General features: G+C 39.1%; 1 protein-coding gene across 14 annotated transcripts in view; it reads right to left on the reverse strand.

Annotated features, from left to right (window-relative positions):
* The window catches only part of cadpsb (Ca2+-dependent activator protein for secretion b), a 79,036-nt gene that overhangs the window by 36,708 nt on the left and 26,923 nt on the right, over positions 1-15,405 (reverse strand). For all 14 annotated transcript variants that reach the window (XM_034311631.2, XM_053229580.1, XM_026931527.3 and 11 more), the window contains exons 4-7: positions 11,210-11,290; positions 10,553-10,786; positions 4,967-5,088; positions 581-692 (exon numbers count right to left, since the gene is read on the reverse strand). In XM_034311631.2, the coding sequence (XP_034167522.1) occupies positions 581-692; positions 4,967-5,088; positions 10,553-10,786; positions 11,210-11,290 (549 nt within the window). The remainder of the gene's footprint in view (positions 1-580; positions 693-4,966; positions 5,089-10,552; positions 10,787-11,209; positions 11,291-15,405) is intronic.

Below are 15,405 nucleotides of genomic sequence, written 5' to 3' on the forward strand. Positions count from 1 at the left end.
TTTTTTTTTAATTTAATATGAACCCTACCACTATACCCATGGAAACACTGGAACACACTCAATTGTTCAGTTACTACAGTGATACTAATACCAAAGTTATGTAGGTTCAAGAATGAAAAATGTGTGCATGCACTGAGGGATCCTTGGAATAGTTAACAAGATAATTCTGTCTCTAGAGAAACTGACAGTAATAAAGTTAATATTACACCACTACACAGTTACCTACTCAAGCTTCTTTTGTAATTAGGCGCTGTCAGGGGTAAGCTAGAAATGTTTGCACACCTAATGTTGTAAGGTTTTCAAATTGCTCAGGAGCATGGTTTTCTCACAGGAATGCTTTAATTACATAATTACTTGTATATGCTGCAATGTCAGATTACATAAATGTCAGATACGTAATCAAATTACATGATCGTCTGCAGCATTTTACAATATTTTGCACACAATGAATAAGGCTGGTGTTTTTGTCTGTTATCATGGGCCAAGACCAAGAATGACCTGACTGACCCATTTCTGTAAGCCGGAACTGGTAGAATCAGCAGCAGAAGCTGAGGAGCTAATAAAAGAAGGAGATTCGTACCCTGCCCAGCTCCTTGTCCTCCAGGGCCAACACCCCTGTACTCTCAGTGAACAGTTTGACCTTCACTGCTGGCAGAGGGTGTGTAGTGGTGAAGTCTCCTTGAGTCCCCCATCTGTAACACACATACACACACAATAGTCACAACTGTCCACCTTGCTTGAGTTATCATAGAACCAAAAAAAAAAAAAAAAACCTAGCTGGTGAACTTTTCATATTTGGACTGCAGGATTTATGAAATATTTTTGCAACAAACTCACTGAACATAATCTATTGATAAGTGATTAGTAACATGGTTTAGAGAATAAGTAATAAATTAAACATAATGGGCCATGCTGTTTTAGAAAAATAATCAACACCAGGGTGGCCTGATGCCGCCCTATGCAAAGCGAATAGCTGTTGCCACGAAGTTGGTTATTTTTGTATAACAGCATGTCTGGAAGTGTTTTATTCCAGTCCTGCGTCCTGAAGACTCTCCTGTGGCGGAAAGCTTGTTGACACCCAAGACTCCTTCCGTAAATGTTGAATAAATGACTCCTTACAGAAAACTTTATGATAACAATTATTAGTTTCTTCGTTTTTTGTTAAATAACAACGCTTTTTAAAAATCATTTATTATTATGCCTTTCAAGTTCCTATGAATGAGCTGTTACTATAGGAACAACTAGTAGAAGAAGCACATTAATATAAACGTGTCATTTGAATTACTGTTGTCAGAGCTGCTGTTTTTCTTAAATATTTTAAACCCTTCCAAGATTTTATAAAGTACTTCATAACACTACAGACATGATAATCCATTTTTTCACTCCCCTCCCCCTTTCCCGTTTTCTTCCTTCTGATATCTAACTCCTGTTGCAGTTCTGTCTTTCTTTCTGCTCTCTTCCTAGCTCACATTCTCTTCTCTCCCTTAGCAGATTCACCCTGAGTCTGAGCAAAGCCATCACAAGAGGAGGAGCACAATAAAAGGTAGACAGGCACTACGTCTCCGCTCTGCTGCAAGCTCGACTTGCATCATTTCTAACACTTATATGAATGTGAGATACTGCAACGGCACAGCTAGTGTGAGAAGAGAGAAGGTGAGAGGGAGAGAAAGAAACATGTATAGACCTTGCTGTTACTGATAAACTATGCAGCACTGATTTTGTTATAAATACAATAATATCAGGCTGAATGTAGACAGAAAATCCACTAAACTATCACATGCTATCATACATGCACACAGAATGGAGTGAGACAAACCAACAATACAGTGCTTTTTTTTAATGTGAAGCACCAAATTCATGTGAATGAATTTAAGTTACAGCATTGAAAAAGATTTAATAAATATACGCATAAAATCACATGCTTAGTATGTTCCCCTGAGCAATCATCCATCTCCCAATGCATACACTTCCACAGCCTTGATGAGGAGCTGAACTGGCCCAGTAAAGAAATGAACACGTGACCTCATCTGCTGCCGTGGAAACAGGCTGCACGTGTCAGAGGCAGCAGTCAAATGAGACTGAGTAAGTGTGTGAAAGACAGAAAATATGAAGAAACGCCATTGTGAGAATCAGGAGAGTAGTATATTGACAAATTTAGAGTCTGCGTGGAGAGAGGGCAGTCAGTAAAGACAACATCCCCGGTCGACCTTCAAATCACAAAGAACTCTATTGGAAGGAGTCCATAAAGACAATGAAGGTAAAACTATAAAAAGCTTTAATGGGCAGGTGGACACTACAACAACATTAACATAACTGTGTCTAAATAATAGAAATCTATGCTAAATCATTGAAGCCTGTGTGTATGAATAGAGCTCCAGGTGTGTGTGTGTGTATGTGTGTGTGTGTGTGTATGGGCATGTTTTTATATCTATATGGGACAGTTTTGACATTGTGGGGACATTTGGCAGTTCCCCACCAGTAAAACTGCTTTTTATACAAAAAAATGCAGCACTTACTAAAAAAAAGGAACTAAAAAAGCTCAAATTTTGTTTAATGAGGTTAAGGTAATGGTTAGGTTTAGGTGTAGACACAGAATTGGTTAGCTGCATTAATAATTATGTCAATGGAAGGTCCTCAAAAGGATAGAAACGTACGCGAGTGTGTGTGTGTGTGTGTGTGTGTGTGTGCCTCTCATTATCACCCAGTTTTTTTGGCTTTCTCTCTGCTGCTGGTCAGGTGGTGTTCATTCCTGGTCCAGTTTGTTTGGTTTCTCTTGTGATGGGGTGGTTAACATTCTGGCAGCGAGGGTGCTGACACTGCAATACACTGTGCATCACACTACTCTGTGTGTGTGTGTGTGTGTGTGTGTGTGTGTGTGTGGGTGCACCTTATTGAATAACACTGTGGTTTCTTTCTTTCTTTCTTTTGCTAGCTTATTCGGATAGATTACAGTTATGTTTAAATATAAACTGCAGGCATATATAGCCTAAATCACTGTCTGGACCCCCACCTCAGCCTTCTCTCTTTCTGTCTCTCTCCTTTTCTCTCTGTTTCTCTGAGCAGAGAGAGAGAAAATGGGAGGAATAGAGGAGAGAGTGTCCTTGGTGCTACTTCATGCTGAGTTTTGTCATCAATGCTGCAGACCATGAAGGTGACCTTGTGCATCAAAGAAAAAGTGTAGGGAAAAAATACATATATTTTATAAGATACAACATCCTCAAATTTGTGTGTCTTTTGTATGAGGCAGTTAGTTATATATATATATATATGTGAAACTATGCGCTGCATGTGATGATGGATCAAACTAATTCTCCTGTGATGTCATTATACTTCAGTCCTGGAGGATTGCTCATTTTCACTCTCAATCTATTTTCCATTCCCTCAACTCTCTCTCTCTTTTCACACTCCCTCTGTCTGTCTTTCCCACTCTCTCTCTTTCCTTGTTTTTAATCAGTTTCTCCACAGCTGACTGCACTTGTGAGGGGTAAAAGAGGCTGCACTCTCTCTTTCCTCCTTCCGTTTTCTTTCTCAGTTCTCTTTTTCTTTCTCTTTCCTTCTCTTCCTCCTCACCCCCTTTTCAGTTCATTATAAATTGGCACCTGATCCAGTGACAGAATAGGGAGCCCCAAAATAGCTCAAAATCATGTGCTCCTCCCCAGAGCATCTGAGTGTCCAAACGAGTGCAGGCTGGAACACACAGCACCTGAAGCAGCACTGCCGTGACGTACACACACCTCCAGGCTGGGATAAGCAGCACTCCGGAGAATTCTAATACCACAACCTGGTACACTAATTGCAGCTTTGAAAGACACATTATAGTGTTGATTTTTAATATTTTGCAGTAATCTAGATTAGACTTTATGAGTGTCTGCACCACAAACATTTAGGGAAAATGGTCATATTATATTACAATTAAAAATGAACAAACATTTCATATTTTATATTCTCATCATATTTTTAAAGTGATGTGAACATTACTATCAGAAAGTCATAATAGCACAACAGCATCAGTTATAATAGCATAATAGCAAATTTTTCTGGCAGTAAAAAAATAACTGATTCCTGATTGAAACATTGTCAGATTGTTCAAGCCTAGTGATGCAGATTTTATTTCTCAGAGATAATGAGCCTATAATTTGTCAGTAAGGAGTTGTCTGCGTCAGAGTTTACACTAGATTGTTTGTTTCTGAATCCAGTCTGCACAACATGGTCTGTGAATTCCACTCTACAGTTCAGCTACTTCACAGGACACACTACAAAATACTACTGGTACCCTGAAGAGGTGGCAATATCTATACTTCACCTGGAGCATTTACAGTATGACTTTTGACTTCTTGCTACAGCAACACAAGGGACACCAGAAAGCTATACCCTTCTCCCTTTTCAGCTAAAACAGTGGTCAGAACAAACACAAATAAAACTGGCTCAGCAGAAAAGGCAATTCACTGAAGGGGAAAGGACGCAGGACTTTGTGGAATTTGACCTGTGAATTCATGAATTTCAATCCTGTGAGTCAACACAAACCAAGAAGATGGGACTGTGGGTTCTTTGGTCTGTAAAAAATGGAAAGCTGTTTATTAAGTAGCGGTCACATCAGACATTGGTGTACATCTGGGAAAAATTATCCTTCTTTTCCACCAACATACGCTGAGATTTTGTGCTAAAATTCTGCTTTTTCTCTCTGCCTACTAGAAGCTTTTTTGTTCGAACGGTGGGCACCACTGGATCACTGTTATATAATGTATTGAAAATGCGATAAAAGCATTCATGCTAAAGAATGTATTTTAAATGCATTGTTAAGAACTATGATGATATATGTAGTTGGTTTATGTAGTCTGTAGCACTTCTTAATCAGAGGATGTAACTTAATTCATTGCTCAACATTTTTGTTAAGAAATTGGAATTTAAATGAAATATTCTCAGCTGGTACAGAGTGAGGGTGTAAATAGCAATAAGAGAATCTTACGTTGGTTTGGAAGCCTCAGCCTGGTCAGTCTGTAGCTTCTCTCCTCCCTCCACCTCCATAGTACAGTACACGATGCGGTTTGGGGCCAGAGATTTCAGCCCCTGCACCTCCATGATCACTACCTACACAGGACAGCCACATTTAACACTTAATAGCAATTCTGACTGATGAGTAGGTAAAAGCCCTTACTGAGGTGCATGCCTCAGTACCCCACTCATACCTCATGATGAAATGGGGCCACACAGCAATTGTGAATTCTTGGTCAGAATAATCATCCTTAACCAGCTTCCTGAGCATCTCTATATATGCCACAGAAGAACAGTTGGTCCCTTTTTGGTGTACATCTTCCGTAATCTCAAAACACTTAGTAAAAAATGTCATTTATCATTGATTTTATCACATCTTGTGGATTTGAACCTGCTGAAAGTAAAGTACGGGGGTTATCAATTGTTATTGCAAATGATATTTAAATTCTTTAACCAACATTTAAAATGATATAAACAAATATTTTAAAGTATAGTAAAATATAGTAAAATATTGTATTTATTTTATTTAAATATAGTAAAATATTTTTTAAAATGGTTTCTCAAGTAATACTGCACTGTAATTATCGCATTTCCATGTCAATATGAGTTGCCGTTATTGTGTTTTATTGCTCCACTGAGGCAGAAAAACAATTTCATGAGAAGATAAGCATATTGAGCAGGATAATTCATATGAGCACTAAAATGACTTACTAAAAAGCTCTCTACTAATAACTTTAGCATTATATTTTAGAATTACAAGTTAAAGTAATAAAATGTGTATAAAAATCCCAAATGCGCATTACCATTTCTTTAAGTTTAAAATAATTACATATATTTCAAATTCAACAAACACGCTGTCTCCCTTATGTCCCAAACACACACCTGTTACAATATACAAAATGTAATATATTTCTGACAAGCTTTCTGAAACCCTTTCAACATCCCCTTTCAGAACAGAATTCAATATAGTAAGGCCTTGTTCTTGAAATCCAACACATTTTTTCATGTCAGAGTAGCACTCATAGGCAACAGAAGTATGAATTATAGTCCTATACAAGCTTTTGTTTGATTGAAGTGACAGTTTGTGAAAATTGATTCTGATTATAAAATAACGCAGCAACAGCACTAAAGGAAAAATCCACCCTTGACCACTTTTAACACATGATCACTTTTGTTAATGGTTTCCTACACTATCCACAACGTTATTGATAGTGGTGCCAGTAGGACATAGCTCTTACATCATCTCTACCAAAAATATAGCGGTGCAGTAGTGCTTTAGTCCTTTAGTCTATCCAGCTCACTCACCTCCTCCTCTGTACACTCTGTTCAAACAGATCAGGTTCCAAGGCTCCAGCTTTATTGCTAATACCGCCATCACCGTCATTGTACTCATTATCTTGTAGATCGCTAACTGGCCGAATCTCTGCTGTAAACCTGCATAACTGTCGTTTAGCCACATTGCATCGTGGAACTCTGAGTTCAACTTTTGCTGTCTCCACTTCTGCTTCTACATTTGATTTTTCATTAAGATGTACTGGACATTGCTGGAAAATTGTGAATGTGAAAAGCAGCTCTTGCACTTTTGTTTTTTAGGAGCTAACCACGAAACTTGAATGTTATCACTTATGTTTAAGATCACTGATTTTGTTTTCCTATTAAACACTATTGTAACTGTGCTGCAGCAATGTCCGCCTGTGACATCAGAGCAGCACACAACCGCTAACATCTCACAGGAATAATGAAAATACAGCATTAACAAACAAACTAGCACCAGAATCGCCAAGCACATGGCAAATATTTCAATATAAACATATTTAATGTGTTTCAAGGTGGAGTTTTCCTTTAAGAAATGAGCAGATTATAGGAATCATCATTTTTCACCTTGGGTTAAAAAGGGTTATACTGTGGTATTTAAGCTTGTTTCTTTTTACTCAGAAACCTGAACATGCAGCGTGTGACAATTTTCTATCCAGCCTCCTTTTTATCAGATCCTCATGCTGTTTCAGCATATCCCTGAATAAGTGCTGCTCACTTCACTGCTGAAATCAGCTTGACAAAAATCAATTCCTCCACTCTTAGAACCCACAAAATCAGAGCACCGACACAAAACAGACATCTCATGTCTCAACCCTGTTGCCAAGAACTATAATGACTGCAGTCCTGCTGTATTATAATAAGCAACCAAAAGGACAATCCAGCAGAAGATGCTTTAAATTTAGCACAAATTTTGGGGGAAGATGCTTCTGGGTATTCAATATTCTCCAAGATCATTCATCAAAAAAAGTATTACTCTTTTTAATACACTGCAGTCCTGTCTCTTGTCTCCTTAGAGTGTGCCTGTAAATCTACAACACTCAAGTGTGGAAATCTTCTGAAAATCAAAGCCTTAAACTAACACTGTCGCTGCCAATGCTGCTAAATCTATAACGGTCTCAGATTCTCTATCACAACTAGGCTCTTCATGAATTCCTAATGAGCAGAGTCCAACCTTAAAAGCTGGCAGAGGACATTTTATGTAAATGAAGCAAAGACTGGATATTTAAAAATAGCACAATACTGTATATAGTATGGAAAGAAAATCTCATCAGATGCACCCATCACAGCAAATATTGATTTGCATTCTACTTATAAATCAGATTTTGAAGCAAATCACTAAATCTCATTCCCTTATGTATCTGGAAGACACACTGTATAATAGGAACAACATTAAAAGCACATTTAGCTGATCTTTCCCAGTGACATTAAAAGCACATTTCTGCTTGCCAGAAAAGCAGCATTGTGGGCTGTGAGTAATGGAATATTTATATAAAGTGGTCACTGACAGTGACACAGGGAGACAACGCTATTAGGCTCTGTACCAAGAACACTCTATGTGGTAAATAGTGTTGTTCATATGCCATCCATTGGGCAACGACTGCAATGTGACTCTGTATACACCGATCAGCCATAACATTAAAACCACTGACAGGTGACGTGAATAACATTGATTATCTCGTTACAATGGCACCTGTGAAGGGGTCGGATATATCAGGCAGCAAGTGAGCAGTCAGTTCTCAAAGTTAATGTGTTGGAAGAAGGAAAAATGGACAAGCGTAAGGATCTGAGTGACTTTGACAAGGGTCAAATTGTGATGGCTAGATGACTTGGTCAGAGCATCTCCAAAACAGCAGGTCTCGTGGGGTGTTCCCGGTATGCAGTGGTTAGTACCTACCAAAAGTGGTCCAAGAAAGGACAACTGGTGAACTGGCAACAGGGTTATGGGCAGCCAAGAGTCACTGATGAGCGTGGAGAGCGAAGGGTAGCCCATCTGGTCCAATCCCATAGAAGAGCTACTGTAGCACAAATTGCTGCAAAAGTTTATGCTGGCTATGATAGCAAGGTGTCAGAACACACAGTGCATCGCAGCTTGCTGCAAATGGGCTTGTGTAGCCGCAGACCAGTCAGAGTGCCCATGCTGACCCCTGTTCTGATGCTCATGTGCCCATTGTAGGCACTTTCAGCGGTGAAAGTGCCTACAATGGGCACATGAGCATCAGAACTGGACCATGGAGCAATGGAAAAAGGTTTCCCAGACCTCAGTCCGACTGAGCATCTGTGGGATGTGCTGGACAAACAAGTCCAATCCATGGAGGCAACACCTCGCAACTTACAGGACTTAAAGGATCTGCTGCTAACGTCTTGGTGCCAGATACCACAGCACAGCTTCAGAGGTCTTGTGGAGTCCATGCCTCAACGGGTCAGAGCTGTTTTGGCATCACAAGGGGGATGAACACAATATTAAGCAGGTGGTTTTAATGTTATGGCTGATCGGTGTATGTTAACGATTTATTTTTTCAGAACAGGCCGATTTTATTTTAGAATGAATTACTGCTGATACATAAATGATAATCTAATCCATCATTGTTGCAGGGCTTCTTAGAAACATCCCCATTTACAGTTAATCCACAAGCAATGCAATATCCTTCCAAATTGAACCTGCATCAAAAATACGCTCAGAAAAGATTATAATTGATTACGTGCAGCAACCACACAATAAATGAAGAGGATATGTTGAGGTAAGGTGTCTTCACTTCATAAAAAATAAACAATATGTTCAGTAAGTCCTAACAAAACAGCAGTGTTGGTTAAGTAAGGAATAAAACACAGTACTGTAGGTGCTGTTATAGGAAAATATAATATATAATATATTTTCCAATAACAGTATGTCCCAAAGTATTTTATTCCTCTTACACCACAGCAGTTTGCCAATGACTTTATCAGTGACTACTTTTAATGTATTAATCAATGGCAGCTACTGTTTAACTGTTACTTTTATGTTGTAGAATGGCCACGAGAAAGCTAGGTACTCTTATCACTTATGTTATAGCAGATATAAACCATTATTATCTCACCAGCCTTTAATTTTTCTGTCGAAGTTATTAAGAATAAAAACCCCAGCTTCTGTCTTGAACACTCTTCCTTGCCAGAAAACTTACTGACTATTACAAAGCTCAAAGTCCCTAGATTCCTTCCATAAATGTTAAATAACCATTTCCTTAGAGAAACTTCACCACATCAATGATTCTATATTTTCTTTGTTAAATAACAACCTTTTATTATTAGACTTAGATTATTTGGAGCAACCACCATACATGTCCATGTGAATAGGTTGTTACTATAGAAAGAATAACGCATTAGAATGAGCGCATTAATATAAACCTGTGATCTTTCTTGCAGCCGGAAACATGGTCAGAGCTGTGCTCTTACAGAAAATTAATCAACACCTTCTGACCAATCAGATGCAAGAATTCAGCAGTGCTGCGGTAAACAGAGAAAAGATTTCAATCCCACCTTCCTTCCATTTTCTTTGCCTCCTTAACATACCCTAATCCTTTTTCCCCTAGGAAGAGGCATGAAGTTATCAATTCTTGTAAATGTCTATAACATTCATGTCTAAACAAGAGCTATGTTTTTAGTATATATCTCTAGTATCTTTTACCTAGAAAGGTGCATGTAGTATACATTTAAAACTGTATTCTATATAGCCATTTATAATCTGATTATGTACATTAAAACATTTTAAAATTCCACTATATCCACATTTCCAGTTGAAAGATGTATATTAAAGGGCACCACCCCAGTGACAAGGGCAGGTGCTGTTTAGTATCATTTTTTCTGGGAGTGTAGCCACATATGTAATATATGGCCAGAGAATGCAGTATCTAGTCTCAGTATCTGATTTGAAACGTAACCCAGTACTTTTGATGAACAAAGGAAACGCATAACTAAACTACAGAATGAATATCAGCAAGAGTGGACATCTGGGACCAAAAATACTTCTGCTAAGAACAAAAATTTAAAACTAATATCTCCTGTCTTACTAAGCTGATCATGTAACTGTACACTTAACATTCGCCTTTGTGCAAGGAGATATTTTAAAATAAACTAGAAAACTCATACTCTGCTATGTTCTCTGAGGATTTGATATCTCTGAAACCTAAATAGAGACAGAAGTATTGGGTTAAGCAGAAGAACTCTTTGTAAAAAACCTGGGAGATTTCAAAATCTCAACATTCTGTACCTCTAGTGTAAAGGAGAGAACCACATCTGACTTGGAGAGCTGGTTCTCATCCTCCTGGCCCATGTCAATGATAGATGTATTGTGTCCTCTTTTCAGTTTCTGAAGTTTGAACTCTCCTCCCTTGGACACAGGCATGCTCTCAAGGTTAGCCATCAGCTGATTTACAGATGACTTCAGCTCCTCAATGTACATGGCCTCCATCTCCTTTGACACAAACTTGGGAAACTTGCCTGCCTGTTGTTTAAAAAAAGAGGCAGTTTCAGTTAAAGATCTCTGGATACAAAGCCCTGTAAAATCCTTAAAATTTGAAAGAACAAATGTAAATATCATTCAGATATTAAGATTTACAATGCATGGTGTTTCTGTAGCTAGCATAACATACAGACGAAATACAGATGAAACAGATGGTGTCTAACATAAACAAGTACCGAGAAATAGAAGTGATGTATTAAAATTTCAAGGCAATATTATACACAGGCCATTGTAAATGATAAGCTCTCATCAGATAATGTGATATAACATAAAAATTAACTACCTCAGTACTCCCCACATCATAAATTAAAGTGTAAGCATTAGTAATTATCATATTTAGAGTGCAGGTAGATAAACATGTGTCAAAGTTGTGTGGCTATGGTCTGATCCATAAATGAAACTCACCCTGGCAATCTGATCAGCCATCTGCAGACGCCCATCCAACTCCCTCCTGATCTGAGCAGCCTGTTCATCCAGATTATCCAACTATAAATCACACACACACACACACACACACACACACACACACATTGAATAATTCTTGTTCTTTCAGCGTGAATCAATCTGTTCTAATTCTAAGTTTTCACATCCATTTATAACACAATTGGGGTCAGTAAAGGTCACCCTTCATTCTTAAACAAGAGACAGCAGGTCTGCTGTTTTCAGAAAGAGATAAAAGGGTCAAAGGGCAATTACAGAGCTTAATTTCTAATTAGGTCAGTTTAAACTGGAGTGTTATGAATTAAAAGATGGCAGCAGGTCTGATGAAGATACATTGAGAGCACATGGTTATATGTCCCCGACCCAGCCACCCTCCCCCCAACCCCCCACCCCACGGCTTTTTTTTATTTTTTTTTATTTCAAAAACTCAAAAGATCAGTTTCCTGTAAACCACACCGTTCTCAAAGTCAAAACATAATTGTATAGCTCTGTTCTAAAAAACAGAGCCTTTTCAACTAAAAGATTTTGATACCCAATTTCAAACAGAATTACAATTCCTGCAATTATTACGCTCACTGCAGATGTTCTTTAAGCAATCAGATGTGATATAAGGCTTTGGAAATTCAGCATCAGTATATTATGTCAGCACAATTTCTGCATACAAGCAACTAGAAAGAACGGAGGCAAGAATGAGATAATCAAAAACGCTGCTGTAGCCAAGTAAGTTTCATCTTATTATTGAACTTTAATCATTTAGTGTAATGAAACATTCAACAATATCATTTAACACCATCTGTGCTTAGTGCACTGTACACATGTTCCAGCACCCCACGGTCTGGAATTTGAATCCTATTAACATTCCTGAAGTTGATAAATCTTGCTAATTCCTGCTTGGATGCTTTTATTTTCTTCTGACCTAAATGCAAAGTTTCCAAATTGTTACCTCACTAGCTCATGGAATAGTGTTTAAAATAGTGATAATTATAGTAATAGTGTCATCCTCTCCTTTTCATTGTTGACTCTTTCAACAATGAAAAGGAGAGTGTGTGTGTCCATATGCATAGTATGCAAGGAAAACAGGAGTATGTGTGGATATGTGTGCATCATCATGTACCTACTTCGAACTGAATTTACAGTATGTGCACATTGTATTATCTAGCACATCCCTCTTGCCCAGTCAGCCATCACTTCCTGTGCATGTCACTGTCTTGCTCTCACCCACGCAGCATCTAGGGGCTACAGCACTGCAGCAACCCCGTGCTGTGGCAACTGTCACTGTGGAGCGGGATACCCCATCACCGGCAGCAGAACATAATCGTGTCCCCAGAGCCCGCCCTCTGTGGCCTGCTCTCCTGGGGCTCTGCTCTAATTAAACATGGCACGGCATCTACGGGAACCTTGTGAGTATGTGTGTGTGTGTGTGGCTAATGCTCCAGTGAAGGAAAGGACAGTGCTGTCAGTGAGTGGGTGGCTGAGCTCTGTTAAACAGGAACATCACTTGTGGCAAACACTTCTGAAGTCTTTGCCTTAATGTGAAATCTATTTCTGTAATCTTGTAACATGAGTAAAGCAATAGTGTGTAACAAACACTGCCTGTAACCTTGAGTGCCCTTAATTTTTTAGGTCATATAATGCACATCAGCCAGGGCCTGCGGATGGAGTTAGAACATGTTAAAAGACAAAACGTCAACGATATCATCAAAATCACAAACAGCTTTACGAGTTTGCCTAGCAGAGAACATCAAACATGTGACATTTAGATTTTAACAGAGAGCACCAGATGATGATGTAAATCTCTTATTGGCATATAGACATATCTCTTATTGGCACATAGACATTTTGCAGATGTTTATATGCCAATAAGAGCTATGTCTATATGCCAATAAGAGATTTACATGAGATGGAAGCCACAACAAATTTAAAACTACTGTGTGACTTAATTACGCTGCAGATGAAAAAAAATGTTCCACTTTCTCTCTGCTCTTGGCATGACTCCATTTTGTTTGCTGCATGACTGGCATGATTTTTCCACTTGGCCATGGTTCTGACAGGTGGCCTGCAGTGCAGCGGTATGGCAAGCTGAAGTTTTGCAGCACTGCTCCTGTAGTGTACCTGAAGGAGCCATCACTTGGCTTGCTCAATTCATAGACCCAGCTGCTGTTTCTATGGAGATAATCCATGAACGGTGAAGCCGGGCCGTGTTCTAGACCTATATGCATTAACATAAAAGCAGAATTCATTATAATGTTCTCTCTGCCTTCTTAGTCTCTGTGTAATGGTTTATAAAAAAGTTTATAAAAGCTTGTACTACACAGTTTGATGTTTGAGCTCCCAGTCCTGGAATGTTTTATAAAATCAGGGAATATCTGAAAGGCCTAAGGGAACCTAGGTTGCAGTGGGCATCAGTACAGTGGCATCCCTATGCTGAGTTTGACTGTACGGCTCACTACTTTATTAGAAGTGAGCTGGTACAGTAGCTGACTGTCACCAGAGGGAGCTCCTGGCAGCTGTTAGCCTAGTTTCATCCACATGGTAATGGAGAGCGGCAAGGCCCCTATGCATTAATAATGGATGCACAGATTTAGATTTGCTGACAGCAGTCGTAAACGTGAGGAAAGAGACAACAGATCACAAAAACTGCTGTCTCGCTCTATCTCTGTGACTCTCACTAGGAGAAAATCCGTTTTTTCCACCTACTTGTCTGACTCGCCAGAAGAAATGTCTGGGTGTATGAGAGGAAGAGAGGGAAGCTGTCACAGGTGGTTGCATCTGGTGATATCTGGCAATTCCTATAACTTAATATGGTGTCAAACTGGAAACACACAGTATGAGCCACAGTATAGCTGATCAGGCATCTATTATTTTGCTTACACCCTCCCAAACAATGATTTGTAGCTTAGAAATATAGCATGTCACATATGTAGCAGTAAGCTACTTGCAAACCAGATGCATGATGTCTCAAAGGTTTTAAGCAGTGACTTAAATTTTCCTCATTTCCAGAATCTGAGATACAGGTGGACAGGTAATGCTATATTTTTGTGAAGTACTGTCACCAGCGAGGGCTCTAGAGAAAACCAGTGTCCCAGTAGTTACAAGATTAAAAACACCGCCTCCCACTTGAACCCCCCAGAAATCTAAAATAGCCTAACTGCTTTATGTAATTGCACAACATAACAGAACACAAAAGTTGCGGTTAGGCAGACCCTTTAACACGGGGGCGTTTACTTCCAGTGTGAAAAAGAAACCCAGAAGCTGCGACCGTCTTGCAGCACTAAAAGGAAATAAAGGACTTTCCTTAGAAAATTAAATCCCAGCTCACTGTTTAGGTTGCATTTTGGAAATGATTAAGCTAGCTGATGGTTTTTAAATATGGTACTTACACTTATACTTAAGTGGGCAACATTAAACTGCTACCTAGCTAGCTGATCAGAGACCTGTTTTTGTACTAGAAAGCCAACATATGGATGAAATGGTCCCTTTAACAGAGCATTTGGTTCCCAACCTGTCCCTAAACATTTTGGCTGTCACTGTGTGAAGTGGTGACAGGCTGAAAATCTGTTTGATATCTCTTTCATAATTATTATCTGACATATTGGGAGAGGTGGGAGAGGTAGACAGAGAGAGATCAGTGCAAGGAGAAATGGATAAGGACAAAGAGAAAGATAGGCAGAGGGCTAGAGACAGAGATAGACAGCTCCCAGAAGTCACTAATGGCTTCCACATTAATAATTAAGTGAGTAGTAGCTACCATAGTATCCAAACTACAGTGAATCATTGACAGATTCACAGAGATGCTACACTATAGAGAAGAATCCTAACAATGAGTGTGTGTGTGTGTGTGTGTGTGTGTGTGTGTGTGTGTATGTGTGTGCGTGTGTGTATGCTGTAACCCTGTGGTCCTCTCTGAGCTGTTGGTTAGTGGAGCACGTAATTAGCTCCAGCCACCAGCTGCACAAAGCCACTCTCCTTTTTTCTATCTTCTATCAAGACTACATTGATTCTTCCCAGCATTTCTCACTTGCACAAACACACACACAAACATTTCTCCTGTCCATCACGTTGAGCCTCTTTCTGGGGAATCAGAAGGATCCCACACACACACTCGTACCATCCTGACTTTCTTGAGTTATTAATCCTCTGCAACATTAATGTGTAAACAC

Source organism: Pangasianodon hypophthalmus, chromosome 2 (assembly GCF_027358585.1).
Source record: "Pangasianodon hypophthalmus isolate fPanHyp1 chromosome 2, fPanHyp1.pri, whole genome shotgun sequence".
NCBI lineage: Eukaryota > Metazoa > Chordata > Actinopteri > Siluriformes > Pangasiidae > Pangasianodon > Pangasianodon hypophthalmus.